The 23673-nt window shown below is 60.4% G+C and overlaps 1 protein-coding gene and 1 long non-coding RNA gene across 7 annotated transcripts in view; one reads left to right on the top strand and one right to left on the bottom strand.

Annotated features, from left to right (window-relative positions):
- Positions 1-4772: 4772 nt before the first annotated feature.
- The window catches only part of BEGAIN (brain enriched guanylate kinase associated), a 46545-nt gene continuing 27644 nt past the window's right edge, over positions 4773-23673 (bottom strand). For 3 of the 6 annotated variants that reach the window (XM_074365030.1, XM_074365031.1, XM_074365032.1), the window contains exons 3-8: positions 16772-16861; positions 12694-12855; positions 11427-11493; positions 10235-10342; positions 7820-7903; positions 4774-6873 (exon numbers count right to left, since the gene is read on the bottom strand). In XM_074365030.1, coding sequence (XP_074221131.1) covers positions 5491-6873; positions 7820-7903; positions 10235-10342; positions 11427-11493; positions 12694-12855; positions 16772-16861 — 1894 coding nt within the window. In that variant the 3' untranslated portion in view covers positions 4774-5490. Of the gene's footprint in view, positions 6874-7819; positions 7904-10234; positions 10343-11426; positions 11494-12693; positions 12856-13173; positions 13333-16771; positions 16862-23673 lie in introns of those variants that run through there. The other 3 variants (XM_074365034.1, XM_074365029.1, XM_074365033.1) reach the window with 3 other exon arrangements.
- Positions 9631-17788, top strand: LOC141577872 (uncharacterized). Its single transcript, XR_012507389.1, has 2 exons — positions 9631-12755; positions 16690-17788. It is a non-coding gene; the product is annotated as an uncharacterized LOC141577872 (long non-coding RNA).

The raw sequence follows: 23673 nt of genomic DNA, 5'->3' as shown, positions 1-23673 counted from the left end.
GCAGTGCAAAGGCCCCGAGGTGGGCCAGCTTTTTTCCCATCTTTCACCCTCACCCCCCGCGGTCAGCACAGAGCCTGGCGCGTAGTGGGTGTTGAGTGGATGCAGCACCCGCTGTATTCCTGAGCAGGGGTGGAGGCAAGAGCTGAGCTTTGGAGTGGGGAGCGAGCCCAGTATCCCAGGTGTCCCCCTACACCATGGCCCTCGGAGGGTGAAGGGAGTGAACTGCCCAGGCCCTTGCAGGACGCAGGGTCCCAGTGACCCTGAATGCCGTGGGTGTGGTGGGAGCTTAGGGGGGATCACCTTCTCTTTTTAGGCTCAGGAATGGCTGATTTGATGAAGAGAAAGATAATTGTACCACATGCCCAGCACCCTCTCAGAGGTAGAAGCCCCCATGAGGGGCTGCCCCATCCTGAGCAGAGGGGCGGCTGAATGTGCGTCCATTCAGAGCCTGGTGCAGGCAGTGGACTCTCTGGCCTCATCCCTCAGGCCCTGGATGACTTGTCTTGCTCTGTGAGGGGAGCTCTGTGCCCAAGAAGCCCGTCCAGGGGTCACTTCCTCTGTGAAGCCTTCCCAGATCACAGCTCCTTCCCATTGTTCCCACTGCCCCTCTGTGGGGCTTCTCTTCCCACCCCCTTCCTTCAGGGCTCTGCAAAGACAGTGGGCCTCAGGGAAGCCTCCCTGACCTGCCTGTGCCCAGAGCCCCGCCCCTCCTGATGCTGCCACCCCGCCCCCCACAGCACACGCGTGAGCAGTGCACAGGGCGCTGCTCCCAGCTGTATCCCTTGCTCCTCCAGGAAGGAGGCATTCCGTAAATAACTGTGTGACCATCCACAGGACGTGGGCTCTAGGATCACAGACGTGGACTTCAACCCTGCCACCACCTTTCATTACTGTGCGGCCACAGCCAGTGCTCAGCCACCCTGTGCCTCAGTTTCCCCTTCTGTAAATGAGAATAGTACCTAGCTTGGGGAGTCTCATGAGATTGGGTCTGAATCGCTCTTGGCAGGACCTATATGCATAGGCACCCAGGAGACAGCCACTGGGAGTCTCCGTGTTAGTGACGATCAGTATCAGGGTCAGTCCAGCCCCGGATGCACGCGTTGAGCCAGCTTAGACCAGAGGTGCGGCTGGGCTCCATCCTCAGACCTGGTCTGGCAGGACCCCCTCTGACCCTCTCTGGGTGTCAGCCTCATCCTGGTTTACTCTCATGGCTCAAGACCCCGCCTTCTTTCCCCATTGCCAGGTGACAAGTCTCAGGGAAGGCCTCTGATTGGCTGGCTGGTGTCATACGCTCGCCCCAGACCAGGGGTCCTTGGCCAGGCGGAGCTGCCACTATGCAGCTAGAGAGAAGGAGGCGGGACCCCCACAAGTACTTTCATGAAGGTGTGTCTCCCCAGGTCCAGCCTGCACAGGCCCTCAGCAGGGGCTTGTGGGTGGATTGATGATGTGTGAATAAACCTGAACACAGGCCAGGAGGGAAGGCTGCACTCATCTGGGGTGCAGGGGGCCTGGTCTTCCCAGGGTGCCTGCCTTCCCTGCCCCCACCTTGCATCCAGCCCCCGACCCTGCAGTCCAGACGTCCTGCTTTCCAGACCAGCCTGAACCAGGTGTATTTCTGCCCTCCTGGTTGTGGAGTATCTTCTGAGTGGGAATGTCATTGCATGATTTGCTGGTTGCTTTCCCCCGTTATATGGTAACGTGACCACTCATGTATTTAATGAGCATCAGTTACGGACTGTACTTAATTGGCTTCTGCGTGGGTGCTGGGGTGTGGCTGGGGTATGAACTCCCTGTTCACTGAGCTCCCCAGCTGGCCTCTCTCCTGTGCTGAGCCCATGCCCTGGCTGCCTGCATCCCTGTGAGATTTGAGGCCAAGACACTGTGGCCCCGCCACCTGCTTGCATGGGGCCTTTGTGGGCACTTTGGTTCTCTAAGCCTCAGTTTCCTCATCTGTTAAGTGGGCCTATTGGAGCGAGCAGGGGAGGTCTTGCAGAGGAAAGCCTCTCAGCTTCTCCTGGGGCAAACGCCATCCAAATCTCTGTCCTGAAAGTCCATTTGTTTTCCACACTGATCACCTTGAACCAATCAAAGCTCTGACCCCCCTGGGACAGGGGGACATCCCGGGCTCTCCAGAAACCATTGTGGCTATTTCTAAGCTCCACTCCCCTGTGGGTTTGATTTCCCCAAATCAAATGTCTCCTGCAAGCCCCACCCCTACTTAGCTTGTTTTATTGGGAAGAAAGGCAGGTGTTCTCCATACCCTTATCTGTTTCTTTTTCCAAGTGCTTTCTTCCAAAGAGCATTCAAGACTCATTCTGATCCTTTGCAAGGTGTCTGGGAGTTCACCATTTGCAATTTTAAAATAAGAGAGCTAAATTTAGAAAGTGTAGAGCAGGAGTGAAAAAGAAGTGCGGGCTGCCCCTCCACCCACCTTCCTGGAGCCGAGTGCTTAACTTTGCCTCACCCGTAAATCTGAAGTACAGAGCTGAAGCCATCGTGGGAGAACATTTCATCTTGAGATGCCGGTGTGGTTGTGTGTGGTGCCAGGCATGGCTGTGACGTCGCTGAGTGAGGCTCATGCTCACAGCCCCTGTGAGGTGGCCGTGATCCCCACCGTCCGGTTGAGGAAACCACTGCTTGGAGGGCAGAGGGGCAGGTCAAGGGGGTCTGTGATCGTTCCGCCCACTCCGGGACCCACCTCCCGCCCAGCCTGGGGGACAGCGGGACAGCCAGCTGCCTCGAGGTCCCCTGGGAATCTCATGAGTCAGTGTCCTCAGGCTCCAGAGAGGGAAACGGGCCCAGAGGGCCCGGGACTTGCCCAAGGTCACAGCCAGCCGGTGGCAGAGCCCGCTCTGCACTGCCTGCTGGGGATTGAGAAGAAACGAGGATGGTGGAATGATGGTGGAATGATGGTGGGGACACAGATGGTCCCACTGGGGGAGAGGCAGGATTCGGAGTGGAGTGAGAGGGGCACGTGGTAGAGGAGGAGAGGGAACCCCATACCAGCTGTGGCTGGCTTTGGAGGCTGTGGCAGGACAGCTCTGTGAGGCCTGTTGGGCATCTGGGGGAGAGGGTGCTCAGGCTCTGAGGTGACAGTGTGGGGGCCTGGACCCTGAATCTGAGAGGGCCCTCTGGGCCTAGGCTGCAAAGTCCTGGGGGTTTCCAGCCCTGCTGTCCAGTCCCATAGCCCACGTGGGGCTGATGAGGCTCAGGGTCCCCCTGGGGACACCCCTGATGTGTGCCTGCTGGACACCAGGGGCCACATGTTTTCCCTTCCACCCTCCCAAGTGCCCCCTAGTTCAGTGAGGGTTGCTTCCCTGTCTGCCCACAGGGAATGTGGGCCTCAGAGAGGTGGGCTGACTCCCAAGCCTTGCCACCACCCCTCCCCAAGAGGCCGCTTCCTGGGGCACATCTGCCCCTTGGGGCGGACAGCTGGCTGGCTCTGGCCTCTCCTGCAGCAGCAGATCAAGCGCAGGCACCTTGGAGCTACAGGAGGCTGGGTGGGCTGGGGAACTTCAGGTGTGCACCTGGGCAGAGGTGGTGCTCTCCCAGTGGGATGTGCCCACCCCCTGGGAAGAAGCCCCCTGGAGGAGGGGCCTCCATCTTAGGCCTTGTGGAACCTTCACAAGTGCATGGATGAGCACGCTCAAGACTACCAGGCACGCGGGCAGGAACCAGGAGAAAGAGCGACACACACCCCACGCGGTGGGAGGGCCAGACCCAGGCCGTGGCCAGCCGTGCCCACTGTGTTTAAGGACGTGAAAGCTTGGGGATAACTCCAGGGAATAGGCAACTATTAAAAAGTGGCACGGTGGGTTTGTAAAACAACCAGATTGAACTTCTAGAAATGGAAACCATTAATAAGTAAAACTAAAACTGAAAACGCAGCGGCTGTGTTTGGCTGTGGAATGGACACAGCAGGAGAGGATTAGTGGACTGGAAGACAAACGCAGACAGAGCACCGTGACCCCCAACATGTGGGCCATACTGAGGGAGGGCCGCAGACATAGAGGCTGCGGTCGGAGGTTCTGACGGCAGTCCCAGGAGGAGAGAAGGTGGAGAGTGGGCAGAGAAATATTTTTTTAAATAGTGAGACTTTTCCGGAACTGATGAAATACACCAGTCCATAGATACAAGAGTCCCTGTGAATTCCCAAGAAGGAGAAATCCACCAGACACACCTCAGGGAAACTGCAGAAAACCAAAGTCAAACAGAAGATCTTGGAGAGGAAAAGACAGATAAGCATCAAAGGAACAGCTCCCGGAGGGACCGAGACCAAGTCCCACACCAACAGGAACCAGGGGACATCTCTGTGCACTGAGGGAAGGAGGCCCCCGCTCACATGCTCCCCGGTGAGAATACCCTTCAGAAATGGGGCAAAATAAAGACATCTTCAGAGGGAAAAACAAACACAAACAAACAAAAGTGGGAGTTTGTCACCAGCAGAGCTGCACTAAAGGAAATTCTAAGGCATCTTTAGGCAGGAGCCAAGGCTGAGGATGCCAGGAAGGAGGAGGGAGTACTCATATGTGGGAGACTGTAAGGAATGCTGTATCCAAGGGCAGCGATGACGTCTAGTGGGTTGAGTCAATGGAAGAATTCAGAAACTGGACGACAACATTCCAGGGCAGGAAGGAGTGTCGCTGCCAGAGCCCACCCCGGCTAACGAAGGGGAGGACAGGTGGGACATCTGGGGCCACACGTCCCAAGATCCAAAGGCAATGGGGAGAAGAAATGACCCAAAGCCAAATTCTTTCCACCGATGTCTTTTATTAATGAATGCAAAATACAGTACTGAGACAGGGCATGCATCACAGACAACAAGAAAGCAAGCTACAGAAACTGGGAGTCAGAGGGCCTCATTACATCTGAGGTAGAGCGAGGTGGTGCCGGGGAGCGGGACACTGGGGGGCGAGCACCGGCCCCACTCGGGACTACGGACCACAGGAGAGCTTGGGGGGGGTCGGCCACACGGCAAGAACAGCTGAAAACGTTTCACATCCCTTCACCCATTCCAGCTCCCCTCTTTGTGGGCAGAGCTTCAGGGTTCCCTTGTCACCAGCTTGCTGGGGTGTCTCCACAGGACACCATCCTTCCCTCCAAGGGGCAGGCCCCACTTGCTCTCACCCGAAAATAAAGGCCCTTCATGTTGAACATGCCAAGGCTGCCATCCGGGGGGCTGGAGGCCGAGAGCATTAAGAAAGACCCTTTTGCTCTATAAAAATAGTTGCACTTTATAAAAGGGGGGACTGCTCATCTCAGGTGGGGAAGGATGTTGGCGTGAGAAAAACGTTCCACTGTGGTGGCGCGGGGGCGGACGAGACACGTGGGTTGGGGTCCCCCTCTTAGGCTCGACTGGGTTAGGTGGAGAGGGGTCCTTGTTTGCGGGGCCGGGAGGTTGGGGGTCAGGGAGGTGAGGCTGCACCCCTCGGGACCCGGTGTGTGGGGTGGCTGTGGCCGTGGCCGTGGCCGAGGCTGGCACGCGGCTGCTCAGTTGAGCAGGGTTCCATAGAGCTGGGCTTTCGTGAGACTGTCCTTACGGCTGAGCCCTGAGCCGCCAGTCCGAGGGAAGGCCGGCTGGGGGCTGAGGCGGGCAGCGGGGTGCATCTCTGGGGAGGCCTCCATGGAGCTGGGCTCCAAGGAGTCCCTGGAGCTGTGGGGGCTGTGCTCGGGCTCGGGGCTGCCGCCCGCTCCGCAGAGCTGCACCCCTAGCCTCTCCCGGTCCCCCTCGCCGGCCGCGTAGCTGGGCAGCGAGTCGGCTGGGCGGCCAGGGCTGAGGCTCAGGTCGCCGGCCGCCCGGAGGAAGCGGGACTCGGCCAGGTGGCCCTGGGAGAGGTCATCACCCTCTGAGAAGCTATCGGCCTTGTAGCTGGCATAGAGAGGGCTGGCGCGGCCCTCAGCCTTGTTGCCTGAGCTGCCCCCGCCCCCGAAGTAGCGGTCGGAGAAGTTGCAGGGAGATGCGCGGCCCGCGGCGGCGGCGGCAGCGGCGGCGGCGGCGGCCGCAGGGGGGGCGGCCGGGAAGGGGTAGGCGCCAATGTCCTCCACGCTCAGCGGCCGCCACTGGCCGCGCACATCCTCCCCGGCCAGCCGGGCTGACCCCGGCTTGGCCCGCAGATTCCACAAGTTGGGGGGCATCAGGGCCGGCTGGGGGCCCGGGGAGACCGGGAAGCGGAAGGAGTCGGCCGGGTACGGCGACACAGTCCGCGCAAACCCTGGAGCCACCTCGGCTTCAAGCGGGGCGGCCACCGCGGCTGCGGCCGCGGCGTAGCGCGGGCTGCTCTCATAGGCCGGGGGCGGCCTGCGGCCGAAGAGCTCATCGCGGCTATTCAGGTAGATGGCCTGCTGCGAGGCAGTGAGTGTGCTGGCCTGGGCGTGCTCCTTCTCCTCCGACGTGGCGCTGAAGCTCGAGTAGGAGCTGGATGTGGGCAGCGAGCCCGCGTAGCCCGGGAAGGCCTCGTGCCGGTAGCTGGCCGGGAAGGCGGCTGCCTCGGCCTCCTCCTCCTCCTCGGCCGCGCTGTCGGTGGAATTCTGGGCCCGCAGGAAGCCCACGTCGGCCACCGGCCCATCCACGCTGGGCCGCCGGTCACGCCGCCGCTCCTCGGGACAGTAGAGGGCCGTGTCACTGCAGTAGATGTCCTCCTTGTAGGGGGGCCGGGGGCCTGGCTTCTCCACCCTGTCGCGGAAGGTCAGGTCACGAGCCGAGGCATCTGACAGCTGGGAGGACAAGCTGCCAGGGTCAGGCTTCTCCAGCACCTTGGCAATGACGCATGTTGGGACGCTGTCAGCGTAGGACGGGTGGCAGAGTGGGGCGGGCAGGCTGCAGCCATGCTTCTCCATGTGCAGGCTCACGCGCTCCTGGAATTCCGATGGCAGCTAGAGTGGGATGGGCGCGAGGAGGAGGGGAGGGCAGGCACAGGGGTCAGAGTCAGCCCCGGACTGGCAGCTGAGACTGATCGACAGGCAGATGGACAAACAGGGATCTGCCCAGGACTTCTGAAATCGCACCAGCTGGAGCCGATGCCCAGGGCGCTGAATTTTACAAGCTCCTGGGATGTGCCAGAGGACCCTGGTCACCCCCACAGACCCCGGCTCACTCCAGCTGGGCCCCGCAGAGCCCGGAGGCTGGAACCAGGGGCTGACTTGGGCCCCTCTTGGGTCTCCCACCGAGGGGATGACTTGTTCCCCAGCCCCAGGGTCTCTGGGGGACACCCCCTGCCTAATCGTACAGCCTAAGTCCTCCCAAATAAGACAGACTCAGAAACAGATGCAACAAAGATTGAGGCCCAGGCGCCCAGCAGTTTCCGCATGAGCACGTGGGGCCTTGTGGGGGACGTCCTGCTACTGTTTGATCTATTTTGTGAGTGTATCAGGTGTGGCCGAGGCTCAGGGAGAGGGGACATGCACAAGGCCTGGGTGAGGGGAGTGAGTGGGGCCGGGGGGCGGGCAGCCTGGCTGGGGTGGGAGCACTAAGTCCTGTGCGCCCTGTGGCCTTGGCCATGTGACCCTCGCGTGACCCCATGTGACCCTTTCTTATCTCTGAAATGGCACTGTCAGTAACTGGGCCCAAACCAAACCACAGGGTTTCTGTGAGGCTCACACAGGGTCACTCGGCCACTGAGTGCTCAGCTGGTGGGGCCCTGGAGCAGCCCCCAGGCCCCTCCACCACACACTCAGAAAGGCCAGGACACGGCAGGAGCGAGGAGGGCCAGAGGGGCTCCGGCTCGCCCAGCGCCTCCCCTCAGGGTGGGACCTGCACGTGAGGAGCCCTGAGCGGTCCTGGGGGCAGCGGTGGGCCTGGCTGGGGCGGGGCTCACGTTACCTCGGACACCTTATGGACCCTGCCGTAGGTCTGGCTGCACTGCAGCAGCTGGGCCGCTAGATTGCAGTCCTTCCTATAGAGCTCCTAAAAGACAAGAGAAGCCGTTTGGCTCAGGCTCGCCCCTTGCCAAGGTCCCTGCCGCCCTGACCCGCGCCCAGTGGCCAACATGGACACTGGCGGGCAGAGCGGACTACAAGGTGGGCGGGACCAGGACCCTCTCCAGGCCTCACACTCCCGCCTGCAGAACGGGGGCCCACAGCTCTGACCTGTAGCTGCTGGTGCACGGAGGGCACCCTGCCAGGGGGTCCTGCTGCTGACCCGGGTAGGAACCTCCCACAAGGTGGGGGCAGTGGTAGAAGGGCCCCCGAAGTCCCCTGAAGTCCCAGAGGCTCCAGGCATGGACACCGGGCCTGGTATCCCTGCCCTTGGCCTCCCGAGTTTTTCCAAAGAGAAGTCAGTGGGGTGTGCCAGCCCAGCAGGGGGATTAGGAGTGAGCCTGTGGCCCCCACGGCTCAGATCCAGGCCTGGCAACTCGGGGTTGCTGCAGGGCCTGTCAAGGGTCAGGACAAGTGGGAGCAGAGTCTGTGTGACCCCAGGTCCAGGCAGGGACCAGCTCAGCCTCCTGAGCTGAAAACAGATGCAAACAGTAGGAATAGAGGGGATTTGGTTCCATCTTTGGAAAATCTCTGTTGCATGTGCCTGTGGCTGGGCCTTTGTTCTTCCCCCAGCCAGGGGGCCTCCGCCACAGGGGTTCAGGGGGAGTCCAGGGCCCGCTGACAGGCCCTGAAATCCACCTGCTCCCACAGTCTCAGCTCAGCCAGGACCAGGTGTCCTGCAGCTCAGGTGAGCTGTTGAAGGTGTAGGCGTGCCTGCCGCCCCCACCCTGGTCCTGGAGGCTCCCGCACCTCCACCTTCTGTACTGAGGTTGGTGCCCCCAGCCTGGCCAGCACAGTGGAGGGAACCCAGGTCCCCCTCTCCCTCAATGCATCCTTACAAGGGCTCACTTGGCTGAGAGCTGAGAACTGACCCCCTGTGAGGCCCCAGACTGGCTACTGCTGGCACCAGATCTGCCACTGAGTTGTTAACAGCCTTCTGAGCGCTGCCCGGTCCCGGGGCATAACCCCTGCTCTGCGTGCGCTGCTCCGCCATCTCCCACCTGCCGCACCTCCACTTAGATGTCCAGGGCAGGGCTCCAACCCCATGCTTCTACTCCTCCCCTGGGAGGCCCCAGCCCATGAGCTGGCAGGTCTCTCCTCCTGCAGGCTCTGACCCCTGCTGCCAGGCTGGACCCACTTCTTCCTCTCACATCCCACATCCCAAATCTTGGTCAGTCACTTTGGCTCCATCTTCAAAATATCACCAGACTCCAAGCCCCCCCTCCCACGGCCGCCATCGTGGTGGAGCCACCATCGTCCGTTGTCATCCGGATTGTTGTCTCTGCCTACTCACGGCCCCGTCCCCAGTCTGTCAGCACAGAGGCCACGTGAGCCCAGTAAGAGTGTGAGTCCAGTCAGGCTACCTCTCTGATCAAGAATCTTAAACTGCTCCCTATTTCACTCAGAATAAAACCCAGGCTCCTACAGGAGACGACACAGCAGGGCCTCCTGTCATCTCTTGGACCTCAGACACTGGGCCGCTCCTCCCTGCAAGAGCCCGCCCTGGTCTCTGCTCTTCCTCAACTTACCCAGCCGCACCTTTGCCGCGGCGGCTCCTCCTGCTGGAAAGGGACACCCCTCCCCGAGGCCCCATTGTGGCTGGCTCCCTGGTCTCCTTCAGGTCTTGGCTCCAGCACCCTCCTCCAGAAGCACCCTACTGACACTCGCCAGCCCTGCAGCTGGCGACTCCCGGCACCGTCCCTGCTGTATTTTCCTCTGCAGCACTGAGCACTCCTAACTCACTACAGAGTGTGCGTATGGGTTCTGTTTAGTGTCTGTCTTCTCCACTCAGGTGTAAAGTCCAGGTGGGCAGAGAACTTGTTAGCCTGTGTTGTTCACCCCGTTACTGTCAGAGCCTTGCAGGGTCTGGCAAGGAGCAGATGCTAATGAGTGAGTGTGTGCTCAGCCGTGGAGGGCAGCGGGGCCTAGCTCACCGGGGCCCTGGAAATCAGGACCCACGGGCAGCCACGTGGCTCTGATGCCCACTGGAAGGCCGGTGTCCTGAGTGGCCATGCCCTAAGCCTGGGGTCAGGAAGCCCTGCCTCGAACAGGATAATGTGGCCCAGTGCCCAGTGCCCACCCACTACCTCAAGTCCTGTTTCTTTCCAGCAAAGGGTCTTCAGGACACCCTTGGCAGTGTATCTCAGGGAGGGGAGGGCAGCCCTGTCCTTCCCGATTGCCCAGGTACTCCCTGAGGTCCTGACTGCCCTCACTCAGCCCTGGGCCCTCCCCTTCAGGGTCAGGATGGCCCAACACTCACATTGTCCTCCGACAGCTTGTCAATGGTCACCTTGGCCTCCAGCAGGTGGCTGTTGAGGGCAACAATCTCGTGGCTAAGAGCTCGCTTCTCTTCCTCGTAGTGCTGGCCCTGGAGTGTGGGATGGGCAGGAGATGGTCAGCGGTCAGCTAAGGCTTGGGGCTCCAGCCCAGTGGTTCCTTCTGGCCTCCTGTATCAGCCCTCTTGCAGCCGATAAAGAGGTGTTTGGAGGCCAAGGGATGCAGGGCTAAGAGCAGAGACTGACCCAGGTTCCAATCCCGCTCCGCAGGCCACTGCCTCCCTGAGCCTCAGTTTTTCATCTGCACCTTGGGGACAGTGATGTCTTGCCCCCTGGGAGTCTGGGCTGAGGACTGAGTGAGGATGGCTTGTGCTTTCACTGCACAGATTGGGAAACTGAGGCTCAGAAAGGCAAGGGTCCTTCTCCAGGGTCCCAAGAGGAGCCAGCCCAGCCCCAGGCCTGTCTGCTCTCTGACAAGCAAGCGGTGAACACCTGCTTGTGATTTTTCTAATCGTAAGCAAACTAGAAAGAGAGGGAACTCCTCTTTCAGTGAAAGGGGAGTTCCAGAAGCCCCCTTGCCCCACCTTGAGGGTCAGATCTAGAAGCTTCTCTTTAAAGTCAGAGGGGACCGCGGGGGCCCCCGTCACCATTCCTCTCCAAACAGATGCCTCGCCAGGTCCCTCCCCATTTGCTGCCCGGGGGAGGGTCTTCTAGGATTTCTGCCTGCCCTACGTTAGGCACCAACACGGTCTCCTTTATTCCTCACAGGAAGGTGTGTGTGGGGAGTCCCCGTGAGAGGCAGAACCCCAGGGCCTGAACTCGGGCCTGTGTCCTCCCAGGTCTGGGGTCTAGGCTGGCCCGTGAGCTGGGTGCCCATCCCCAGAGCATGCCCCTCTCCCACTGCCCCACTCACACGCCTCTAGACCCTGATGCTGAGGCTCACTGGGCAGCCCTGAACCTACAACTCCCTTGTGTTGAGAGCACCCTCCTGTTGGGGGCAGAAAAGCATGGGACTGGCCCAGCCCCAGGGGTTGGGGGGGGAGGGGCGGAAATGAGGCCTGTGGCCCAGCTCTGCAGAGGCAAGAGGATGACAGTCAGGCCACTGGCCTCCACAGCGGTTCCAGAGCTGGGGGCCCAGGGCTGGGAGTGCTGGGGTAGGGTGGGGCGCGCCCTCACCATGCGGTACAGCTTGTCCTCCAGCTCCTGGTTGATCCTTTGCAGTGCCATGTAGTTGCTCTGAATCCTGGAACAGAGGCAGTGAGGTCACTGTGTGCCAGGCCGGGCCTGCCCCTCCCTGTGGCCCTTAGAGCCACACAGCCCACTGAAGGCTGAACACAGGCCCCACGCCGGTCTAACTGCTCCTCTGCACACAGAAGGGAACATCTGCTTTAAGCTAACTTTCCTGGGCCGGGGCTGAAGGCCCCTGCCGATGAGATGGGGAGGCTACTCACAAGCGACTCTGTCGGGTCCTCACTCAGAGCCCATTAACGCACATTTTACACACAGTCCTTACAAGCCTGGCTAAGGGGTTGATAGTTCAATAGCAGGTTAGCAGGGAACAGACTATGTGATGGGCCTGGGGTGAGTGGTGGAGACACACAGTGAATAAGACATGGTTCCCCTGGAAGAGGCTGAGGGGGAGTCAGGTGTCGGGTGGGAATCCACTGCTGCCCTGCGCTGTGACGGTGGATGGCAGTGTCGATCCTCATGACCACCTGTGTGTAGTGTTACTGCCCTTGTCTTGCCAATGGGGAAACTGAGGCTAGAGGTGCTTAAGTGGTAAGGGACAAATGGCCCGACTGGAAATTCAATGCTCTATAAATATTTAAAACTAACCAAGCCAACAGCAGTTTGCGTTTTCTTTACATTCTTCCTAAAGGAAGGCGGGAAAGTGTGTAATATTTTTTAGAAAAATATCCTTTTTATGTGTTTAATGTGCAGAACGATGTCTGCAGAAGTTTCGTTTTTAAGGGAGAAATTGCTCAGCGACTTGCACACCTTGCCTGACACTTCACTCGTGGCTGTGCTTCTCAAGGGAACTGTTCCTAAATGCTCGTTCATCTCCAGGGCCAGACATTGCTTTCCTATCAGAGACCCAGGCAACAGTGGCTGGGCCCCTGGTGGACCAGTCTGGGTCTGGAGACCACTGCTTCTGTGTCAAGCTGCTGCCCCACCAAATAAACACGAGACAAGGAATGAGTAGTGGATGGAGATGTGCCTGGGCGGGAAGCCTGTTCCTGGCAGTAGACAGACCCAGGTTCGGCTCCTCATTTGGTAGCTCTTGGCACAAAGTGGAACTTTGGAAAAGCTTTGTCCCCACTGATCCTTGGACTCCCCGCCCTCAAATGGGGTTAACAGCTCGGCGGCCTGCCGCCGGTCCCCGGCCCCGCCCCGCCCCGCCCCGGCCCCGCCCCGCCGCCGGTCCCCGGCCCCGCCCCCGTACCTGCGCAGCTTCTCTGTGACCTTCTCCAGCTCCTCCTGCGCGCGGCGCAGCTCGATCTCCAGGTAGTGGCGCGTGGAGTCGAACTCGGTCTCGAGCTTCTCGAGCTTGTGCGTGGTGTAGGACAGCCGCTTGCGCAGCTCGCCCTTCTGCTCCTGCAGCGCGCTGCAACGACACGCGGCGGCGGGCCGGGCCGCGGCGCTGAGCTCGGGCGCGGGGGGGTGCGCACCGGGGGCGCCCGGCCGCACCGACGCACGCAGGCGCTCGCGCACACGCACCGCACACGCGCCCCCCCCCCCCCCCGCTCGGGCGGCACTGGAGGCTTACAGCCTCTGGGGTCAGGGTCTCTGACTGAGCAAGTCTGGCATAGGGGTGGGGGGCGGGGGGAGTGTCTGGGGCGGCTTAAGGGACCCTGGTTTGAAGAGCGCCCTTCAGCGCCCAGTCGCTCGGTCTGGGAGCCGACCTAAAGACTGAACAGCTTACCGAGGCCCCCACTTTTGTTCCTCCACAGTGCTGGGTGCGGCCGCTGAGGCCCAGAGGGGGCAGTGCCACACCCTAGACCTGACCTCCCGTCCCAAAACTGGCTGTCTGGCCCCAGCAGGCTGAGCGACTTCTGGGCCGGGGAGAGGATAGACCCCGATGCCTCACGCCTAGGCAGCATCCATCGCAGTGTCCAGCTAGCTGCACAGAACATCAGATACTCAGAAAACTGGCCTGCTCATGTCTTCCTTCCTCCAGGAAGCCTTCCAGATCCAGGCCTGGCTCTTGAGGCTCTATTTTCCCCACAGACTGAGGGTTCCTCTGGGACCCCAGGATGCTGAGTCCCCAAGCTCAGGAAACAGAGACACGGGATGATTCACCCTCCGAGCCACATGCCATCAATTCACTTGAGCTACAGTTGGGCACAAGGCAGGAGTGGCAGATGTGGTGGCCACACCCACAGGACTAGCCATGAACTCCATTAGGGCAGGGGCCACAACCGCTTGTTGGCAGCCACCCAGCACCCAGAAAGCACCTAACCACGTGCTGACCTGAGGCGCCTTTCCTCTGACTGGCTGAGCACGCAGCGGGGGCAGAGAGGGGAGGACTCACCTTTAATAGCCGAGAAGGCTGATTCTGCAGGGAAGGGACAGCTGCGCGGTGGGTGAGGGGCACCAGGGGAGTTCTGCTGAGTGTTAGCCACAAGTGGAGCTAAGATTCGAGCTGCTGTTCAGTGCTTTGGGTGTGCACCTGGCCCCCGTCACCCCCTGAACTTGGTCCTCGTCTCCCCCTGAACTTGGCCCCCGTCACCCCCTGCGCTACAGTCCCAAAGAAGCCCGGAGTGGTGCAGCCCAGCCCGCAGGTGAACTCCTGCCTGGTGTCATGGGGTGAACAGGGGTCCTGCAGTCACACAGACCTGGCTCTGGTCCCCGCCACACATCCCCAATCCACCTCTGACTGTCCCTATCTTGCCCAGTGGACACAAAGCCCTGGTTCCAGAGAGGTGCCCAGGTTGGAGTGAGGGCCCAAATGGGCCAATTGGTTGCGGAAACAAGCACAACTTCCCCCAGGGGACTATCTGGAGCCAAGACTTTTTGGATGGTAACTTCTGGTGGGTTTGCTGTGGGCGCGCAGGAGGCTTCCCCCACCCCCTGGGGCAGAGTGAGTTTCAGTCTTGGCCCTGTGTGTAAACGACACATGTTACCATAGGTGCACACCCAGCAAACCTCGATTAAGCATTCCTGGATTCCTGCCCAGGTCTACATTTTTAAAAATAAATAAAAATGAAAAATTGCCTATGTTTTGAGAAACTCAGGAGGGGCAGGTCCTCCCAAGAGTTGGCCCTCAAGGAAGAAGATGCAGAGTGACAAGCGAGGGGGGAACCCAGTGGCAGAGTGCCTGCGGCTGCCTAGGCAGGTCCGGCTGCCTCCTCCAGGCAGCACGCCTGACTGCCTCGCCCTGAGCGCCCTGCAGCTACAGATCCTAGACTGCCCTGGTCCAGACCCTTCTTGCCAGTGGGTTGGTGAGCTTCCTAGGGGCTTTCCTGCATCATCCAGGGCCCTCTGCAGGCGTGGGGGTCAGGTGTGGGGGTGGAGCAGCAGCCCCTGAAGTCAGTTGTCCTGCTGGGGCTGCAGGTCCCTCCACAGCCCTTAATCACAGGGTACAGGTGGGGTCTGCACCCTCGGGAAGAGGTGAGAGTGCCCCTGTGGACACTAGAGCCCCTGTCCGCCACCTCTCAGAGCCAGCACCCTTCCTTCCTGGTTGTTGGCTACCCTGCAGCCACAGCTTAGACCCTGCCACACGCACTGTCCACTTCTAAAGTGACCCAGTTGTACCACCCTGTGACCCTCTGCCCCCGTCACCGTCCTTCCTTCCTCTCCTGCCCTGCCCCTCCCTGTTCGGTGCCTCACAGCAGCCAATAAGACAAACATGGCCCCCGCCCCATGGAGCTTATAGTCTTGAGGGGAGACAGACAGTGAACAGGGGAACAGGTTCATCAACGAGGCGCGTGTAGGAGGAAAACATGGCAGGGCTGCGGGTGGGCTCCGAGCAGAGCCGAGCCCCCCCGGGGGGCGTTTGGGCAGGGACCGCCCGCTCATGAGGCAACCAGCTTTATCCAGCCGGCCAGCCCCAGCCTCAGTTTACCCTTGGCCTCTGGATGGCCCAACAGACGTACTGAGCGGCTCTGTCCCACCACCCCTCAAATACTGTGCCCACACTCCCTGAACCCCTCACATTCACCCACCAGAGCAGCCCCCGGCCCCTGACTCAGCCCCTCCCGGTCCCTGCTCATTGCTGCAGGCCCCAGGGCCTTGGCCCTGGACGCAACTCCCTGGCCCCTCAGTCGCAGCAGCGCCCGCCCGGTGCCCCACCGTGTCTCTCCACATCTCTGCTGCTCCAGCTCCGTGGCCCAGGCCGACCCTTGCCCCCACTGCACATCTCAGGCTGAATATCCTCCACACCCAGCCACACACGACCTACCCCCGGCCCCATCTGCAGCCTGGGCCTCTCCCCAGGGCTCCACACCTCATGTCCAGCCGCCCACCTCTCTCTCCTCCCAGATGGCCTCCAGTCACCTCATGTCCAGTGCACCCAGTGCTGACCCCTCTCTGCCTTCTGCGCTCCCTACCCCTGCGAAGGGCACAGCTATGCTCCGTCCCCTGTCATGCCCAGTCTTGTTCTCACCCCTCAGTGCCTGTCACCAGTCCTGGCCATCACCTACTCAGGAGCTCTGGCTGGTCCAAGAAGGGCCCTGGGCTGGGCACCCTGAGATCTTCTGTCACCTGGGTGGTGCCACCATCCTTTCCTGGCTTTCTCTCTCAGGGTACTCATCCAAGCCCTGCCTGACCTCAGTATGCACATCTGTGAAACGGGGATGTGTGCACCCCCACAAGACAGCACCCACCCTGGGTCATCAGAACCACCAGGGGATGATGCCAGAGGCAGCCCCCATTAGGGGTTGCTCAGGAGCCTGGGGCTTGGGGGCTTCTGCCTCCTCTCTGTGAAGTTGGCGTGGGCCAGGTGTCTGGAAACAACCCCTTAACAGAAGCACAGGGAAGGTGTGAGAGTCCTTGATGCCCTGCCCTCAGATCAGGGCCCCCCTCCTGCCTGGGGTGGGGGTGGGGGGCTCCAGAAGCCCTGCTCAGACTTCAGCCTGGAGAGGTCATCTAGATTTGACCTGTGTCCTGGCAAGTCTGATCTAATTTGGCAGGGTGTGTGTGTGTGTGGGTGGGTAGGTGCTTCTTGGTTCCCCAATTGCCCTTGGGAAGCCCCTGGAAGGCTTTCCCACCTTCCAGGGAAGAAAGATGAGTTCCCTCGGTAGAGAGTGGGGCCTGGAGGAAGCCCACTGCCTTCCACCAGGAGCCCCTCCGGCCACTCAGTGAAGGTCAGAGCCCAAGGGCTGAGCCCTTGGCTGGGCTGTGTGGGCAAGAGGGCCTCCCCTCCAAGATGACGTGCCCAGGAACAGCGGCGAGGATGCGCTGGCAGCCGGCACCTTCCCTTCTTTGGGCCTCTTCTCAGGGGAGTTGACGCAGACACGGGATGGACGTCTGGGGACAGATGCGGAGACACCGAGGAGCCGGGGAGACAACAGGTGTGTTACCTGTCCCAGAGCGAGGGCGAGGACCTGGCCAGCCGGCCCTGCAGGACGCGGGGCTGCCCAAGGCACGAGGGCACCCAAGGGCTGCGCAGCCTGTGGGCGGAGAGGACAGAGCTGCTCAGAGCGGGGACCTGGGCTGCGCTGGGCCCGCCAGGGCATGTGGTCTCGGAGAGCTGGGGGGTCGCCCCCCCTGGTGGGAGAAGTCCCTGTTATCGGGGGGTGGGGGTGGGAGTGTAGGAAGCAGGGAGGGGCTCCCAGCCGTGCACCTGCCTGAGCTCACCGGTGGCACCGAGTCCCACCAGTGGAAGGGTCCCCACCTACAGGCCTTCACCCGTCATCTCGGCCTCAGAAGGGAGTCCTGGTGGGCAGGCACCCCCCAGCTCCAGACCCCTGCTGTCTGGCTACCGTTCCTTTCTTGCGGGACCCATTGGTCAGAGAGCCTGGGAGGTGGATGGAGGGACAGTGTGATCCTAGCCCCAACCTCTGTAGGAAGGTTGTGATGTGCTGATGTGTGTGGACAGTTGGTGGGGTGTCCTGGAGGCTGTGGGACCTAGTGGATGTTAGGGGTCCAGGACAGGACCCGTCCTGCGACCCCTTCTCACCAGTTCTGCTCATGGCCTGTCTGCACTGGGCGGTGGGTGGGACGGACGGGTGTGGCCCGACCCAGCCCCACAGCACTGCCCTGCTGAGGGGCAAAGAGATACACATCAGCACTGTAGCCACGCGTCCGCTTGGTCATCACCCCTCCCTGGGGTCTCTCCAGGGACACTCCCAGTGGCCTTGCTGGCCCTGGAGCCAAAGCGGAAATCTGATGGGAGGATGCTGCCCCAGATGTCAGGCTTCCAGAGAACACCTAGCGAGCGACACGGTCAAGCGTGTGTGTGAAGAGGAAGAGCAGCACAACCCCACTTACAAAATAACTGCATAGCGATGGCACCGCAAAACCACGGAAGGAAAAGAAATGTTCATGTTATTACGGGTGGGTGGTGAGATTCTAGGCAATTAAAATGTTTTCTTTTATACGTTTCTGGATTTGTGGTATTTCAACTACAGTAGAACGAAAAATCAGAAAAAAATTTACTAAAGATCAATTTTGCCCCCTCCCTCCCCGCAAAAAAGGTTTACAGTGTTCATTTGACAGGCTGGCGGGTGGGGCATGGTGTGGGTGGGGCATGGCAGGGGTGGGGCCCTGGGCTGTGAGCTGCACATCAATCACCACCTCTGTGAGCTCCCATTGGCTCATCTATGCCCTTGGTCCTGGTCTCCAGGGCTGATCTGCTTGCCAGACCCAGGACACGGTGGAGAGGGGTGGAGGAGGGGCAAGTGGCTTGGTCGCTGTTCGAACCGGACTTTGGAATTCCAGACCCAGGGTCCACCCTCGGCCAATGACCCCAGTGCTGCTAAGTGAACAGAGAGCAGGGGCAGGATGGGCCGGTTCCTGTGGGAGCAGCCAGAGACCCAGTCTGCCCTTGGTGGCTGGACTGAGGCCATCGATTCCCAGGGCATTCCACCTCCCAGCCCTTGCCAGCCAGTGCCCACCCAAGAAGGCCCATCCACAGGGGGCTCCTGGCAGGTGGGTTCTCAGAAGAGTGGAAGGGAGGCTGGCACCCTGGGGGAAACTGAGGTTCAGGGAAGGGGTGGGGCTTGTCTGGAAGCACGGGTAATTGGGGGCATGGCTGGGACTTGACTCAGACTCTGCCTCTGGTCACCTACAGGGCACTGATCACTAACAACCATTCTTATTTTGACGCAAATTCTCATTTACAGCCTGTGGCGGGGGAGCACCTCTTCCAAGAGATAACCCTGGGGCCCAGAGAGGTTAAGCAACTCTCCCAAGATCACACAGCAAGTCTGCGGTCAGGATGAGATCCCCCTGATGCCTGTGATGCTGTGCTGGGCACAGGGGAGGAAGGACAAATGACCCTAGGGGTCAGGGGGACATCCTTCCCTGCTCTGCAGTGTCAGCGTGGTTATTGAGGGCAAAGATGCTCCCTGCCGGGCCAGCAGCTCCCAGCTCTGGTGGGCTATGGTGATGGGGTGGGGCTGAGCTGAAGGAGGGTCTGCCTACCAGCTCCCAGGTGCCAGGAGCCCCCAGTCAGGCAGGGCCCCGCGTCCCTGTGGCACCCCCATGACACGGCCCGTCCTTGCACCCGCTTTCTGAGCTCAGGCTCCAGCCCCGGCCCCCACAGTCATGCTCCAGCAACACCAAATTGCTTGTCATTCTTCACATGCTGCAGGCAGCTTCTCATCTTGGTGACTTTGTCCCCGTGTCCCCTCTACCAGGATGGCACTCCCTCCCTCCCACTCAGGTTAACTCCTCCCCATCCAGGGCCTGGTAGGGGACCCTGACACCCCAGCCTGCCCCGGCCTGCCCCGGGTGGGGACCAGTTCCTGCTCCCTTGGCAGGGAGCATTATCGGGGCTGAGGCGCTGTACTGTTCATCGCTGTGTGCCCTGTTCCCAGTTTCCTGCTCCACGTGGGCGCCCCTTGTCCAAACTGCAGGTCACGAAACCCAGCCAGACCGTGCCCCGCCTCTGGGCAAATTCCCCGAGATTCCTCACCCCAAGTCTCTGTCCCCTCAGACCTACTGCTGCCCACCTTCGCCCTGCGCTGGCTCCACTCCAGCACGCTGGCCTTCAGGCTGGGCATGAGTCACCCTGACCCCCTTCCTTCTCACCTCTGGGCTTTTGTCCTTACTGTCCCCTCTGCCAGGAGCCTTCTCTCTGGACTGTTTCTGGGCCCACCCCTCCTCCTCCCTCAGGCCTCAGCCTCCGGGGACAGCCTGCCTTCCCCTAGCTGTATCTCATTCCAGAGGGGACAATGACTTGGTTCCCTGACGGCCGTCCCATGGGACCCCCTTCACCGACTGTCCCCCATGCCCAGCGCCATGTCCACACAGAGCCGGTGCCCAGCAGCACGTGTTGCATGAACAGCTGCAGAAACATGTGGAGAAGTGGAGCTGTTCTTGTCCCGGGGCTGCAAGGTCTGCTGTATTTTTATATCCCCGGGCCGACTTTGGGGTTGGATCAATGGGGGTGGCCAGAAAAGCCCCCAAACTCTCCTTCCTCCCCTGCAGTTCCAGTGAGGAGTGGTGCCCCCCGCCCCCACCAGCCTCTCACATAGCCCCAGCAGCCAACTCCCTGGAACTCAGGCTCGTGGTCACAGGGACTTGCTGCCAGCTCCCAAGGTCAAGGGCAGTGCCTGGCAGAGGCAGAGGCCATGGTGCCACCCTCCGAGCTACCACCAATGGGCTGCCTTGGCCAAGGTGACCCTGGCCTTGGGACAAGATCTTCACGTCCCCGCTGAGAGCCCCCTCATGCTCGGTGGCCACCACTTTTCTGTGTCTCAGAACAGTCTCTCTCTATTCAAGTCCCTTGAACTTCATCACTGCCGCGCTGATTCCATTCTCTGTGTCCCCATCGGGAGCCCACTCTGGACCTCTCTTGAGGGGCAGTTGGGCATGAATGGTCAACCAACACCTCCAGCACCTGCTGAGGGCCTGCCTAGCCCCAGGTGCCCACACAAACCCACTCATCTGGTCTCAGACTCCTCTGTAAGGGAGGTGTGCCCCACACCCATATTATAGATGAGTAAACTGAGGCCCATGGCCATGCGGTCACACAGCCCTTGCAGGATTCAGCACCGGGCCCGCTGCTCTTCCCTGCACACTGAGATGCCAGACTTCAGTGCAAATCACAGCCCTTTATACTATTCACTGAACCGTCTCCCACACATCGTGACGGCAACGAGGCCCAGCCATCGGGAGGGCAGATCACTGCCAGCTGGACGGAGGCAGAGGCTGGAGCCAAGAGGTTAGCCATCTGTGCAGGGTCAAGGTCAGGGGCATGACACACGACAAATGTCCCACATGACAGCCCTTCCTGCTTCCTGTCGGGCCTGTGAGCATCTCCTTGGAGGAAAGCAGTTCTGGGCATCTGGCTGGTACTGCTCTGTGGCTCAGACTCTCCTGCCCAGGCCCCGGGCAGCCCCTTGGCTGACTCTGCAGTGACTTCACCAGCAATACCACATGCCCGGAGATGGGGACTCTGGACGCTGCCACCATGGCACCAGGCTGTTGTACGACAGTCCCTGAGGACGGTGGTGCATGTGCATGTGTGTGCATGTGTGTGTGTACTGGGGAGGGGATTTTCACAGTGCTGGCCTGTGCATCTGCAGCCAGGAGGACCGGATGGGGGCAGGGACTCCTCAAACTCCAAGTCTACCCAGGTCCTGTTCTCTCCTAGTCTGCTGACCAAGGTCATCCAGGGGAACCATCCCTGCCTCCCTCCCCATTGCCCAGTGACATAGCTGCTCCACTGCTCCTCCTGCCCAGGGGCAGGAGATGGAGATGCTGTAGGAAACGTTTCATCCAGCCTCATCTTATCAGGTGGCTTCAGCCCTGCTCCTGCTGCCCCCTCTCTGCAAGGTAGAACCGTGTGCTGGGAGCTGGAGGCACTGTGGCCTATGAGCCCTCAGTGGGTGGGCAGACCTGGGGGTGCTTGGGGACAGGGTAACCTGGGCAGGTGGACGGAGCAGCTGTAGGGTCACCCCTGGGCCTTTGCACATGCTGCCCCTCCTGCTCAGAACATCCCTTTCCTTGCTCTTTGGTTCATTCAATTCACCTCCTCCAAGAAGCCCTCCACGACCTCCTAGTGGGTCAGAAGCCCTCCTGTCCTAGCTCTACGGTACACGGGGTGCTCTTTGGGTGCAAGAGCTGTGTCTGCTCCTTGTGCTCAGGGCCCCAGTTCTTGGCCAGGCACACAGCAGGGCCTGATGGCCCTGTGCTAGAAGTGCCCTCTGCCAGAGAGTCTACCACATTCCCTGCTCCGCTCCCTCCCTCACCCGCACCTAGAAAATGACTTCACACTTTCTCCTCCCTGCTCAACCTCCCAGCACCTCCTCCCCCACCCCTACTCACAGCTGATGACCTCGCTTCCTTTTCCACTGAAAAAATGAAGCCACCCAAAGGAGCTTCCACAGATGCCGCCGCCAGGTCTGCCCACCCACCAGCATCTGCCTGCCTGTTACTACAGACACCCCGCCAGGCGGCCCCTCCGCCCGCTCCGGGCAGGGCTCCAGCTAGTCTCCCCTCGCTCCCAAGCCACACCTATGTCTCCCTCTCTTCTGGGCCATTTTCTCCAGCATATGTACATGCAGGTATTTCTCCCATACTGAGAACGACCCTCTGCCCACCCTCCGGGCACTGTCCCCATTCCCTGCTCCACAGAAAAGCTGTCTGGCTTTGCTCCTGTCCTGCTAGGACCAGTGCCCACCTGGCTCTTTTCCCCTCCATGCTACTGAACCAGCTCTTGCTGGTCCCTTCTCAATCCTCACGTGACCTGTCGAAGGCCAATGACATGTCCAACCCCTCCTTCCTCCTGCAAACACCACCCTCATCTGGCTGCCCTTCTCAGCCTCCTCTGCGGGTGGTCCTCTCCCTGACCTCCTAATGCCAGTGGGGCCTCGGGATCCGGCCTCCAGCCTCTCTCCTTCCCTGGGGACAGCCAGCCACAAATACCATCACTCTGTTGAGGAGCTGCAAGTTTACGTCTCCCCGACTCCAGGCATACGTACACCCTGCTGCCTCCATCTCTGCTTGGCTGTCTCCCAGGCAGCACAGACCTGTGGACGCACCTGTACTCCACTCCACTGGCCCTCCCCAAACCCGCAGCCTTCCTGTCCCACCCTTTCCAGCCAGGCCAGTGCCCCTCCCCAAGCCTGGAGGCATCCGTGACTCCCTTTCTTCTCTCCCATCCTTCCATCCCCTGCTCTGCCTCCAGAATATACCCTTCAGTTCTTCCAGCGCCGCCCGCCACCCGGAGCCCGACTTCTCTCATGGAATTGATGCACAGCCTTCTAACTGGCTTCAGGCTCCTGCCCTCACATGCTCGCAGCCAGCAGGATCCTATTGAAGGCTGTCCATCCTCTCGCTGCTCAAAAGCTCCCCCATAGCCCCTACATCAATCACTAAGGTCAAACCCAAGATGTCTACACTCATTACCTGATAGCAGGTGGCCTCCCTGGGCCTCACCTTCCAGCCACATTCAGCACGGTCTTGCCTCAGGGCCTTTGCACCTGCTTTTCTGCTGCCTGGATCCCTCTCCCAGATGCTTCCTGGCTGCTCTTCTCCCTCACTTAACATTCCAGTACAACTTTCTAGGCGGGCCTTCCCTGAGCGCCACAGGTACCTCTCTCTCCCTTTCCCCTGTGTGTCCTCGGCCTCGCCCGCCAACCCCCACCCCAAGCAGCAGCTCCACAGGACAGGGATTTTTGTCCACCTTGTTTCCTGCTATGTCCTCGGACCCTGCAGTGGAGCCTGGCATGCAGGAGGGCCCAAAAAAACATTTGCTGGATGAATGAAAACCACATAGTGAATGCATTTTACAGGTGAGCACACGGAGGCTCAGAGGGAGAACGGGCCACCCCAGGCCAACAGGCTGCAGACCTCCTGACGACCCACCCAGCTCCCCTCTGCGGCGTCCAGAGCTTCGGGCTCCTCCTTGCCCCTCAGTTGGGAGGCTTGAGGGGTTTGTTTTTGTACCTCTGGCTCTGCCAAAAGAAACTGCTCGCTGACTTCTGTAAGGCCTGAACCCCCTGAAGTGATCGTGAGAGGGTGACATCTGAATTTCAGATCAACAATGTTTAGTGTAAGCATGTCCCAAACATGGCAGGAACAGATTTAGACTTAGGAACAGGTGTAGATTTAGAATCAGCACCCAGTTGTTTATCAAAATCGGGCAGCCCAGTGAAGTATAGAATGCCCAGTGAATTTTATTTAAATTTATTTAAATGTATTCAAATCTCCCTGGGCATCCCGTACTTCATCCGGCAACCCGAGTACAAAGGCAGAGGTGACTCCATGAGGAGGGTCCCCCGTACCTGCAGGAGAGGCCATCCGTGCCCGT

The sequence above is a fragment of the Camelus bactrianus genome, chromosome 6 (genome assembly GCF_048773025.1).
Source record: "Camelus bactrianus isolate YW-2024 breed Bactrian camel chromosome 6, ASM4877302v1, whole genome shotgun sequence".
In the NCBI taxonomy this organism is placed as follows: Eukaryota; Metazoa; Chordata; class Mammalia; order Artiodactyla; family Camelidae; genus Camelus; species Camelus bactrianus.
The sequence above is the reverse complement of the archived record's forward strand: the minus strand, read 5'-3'. Positions and strand labels throughout refer to the sequence as shown.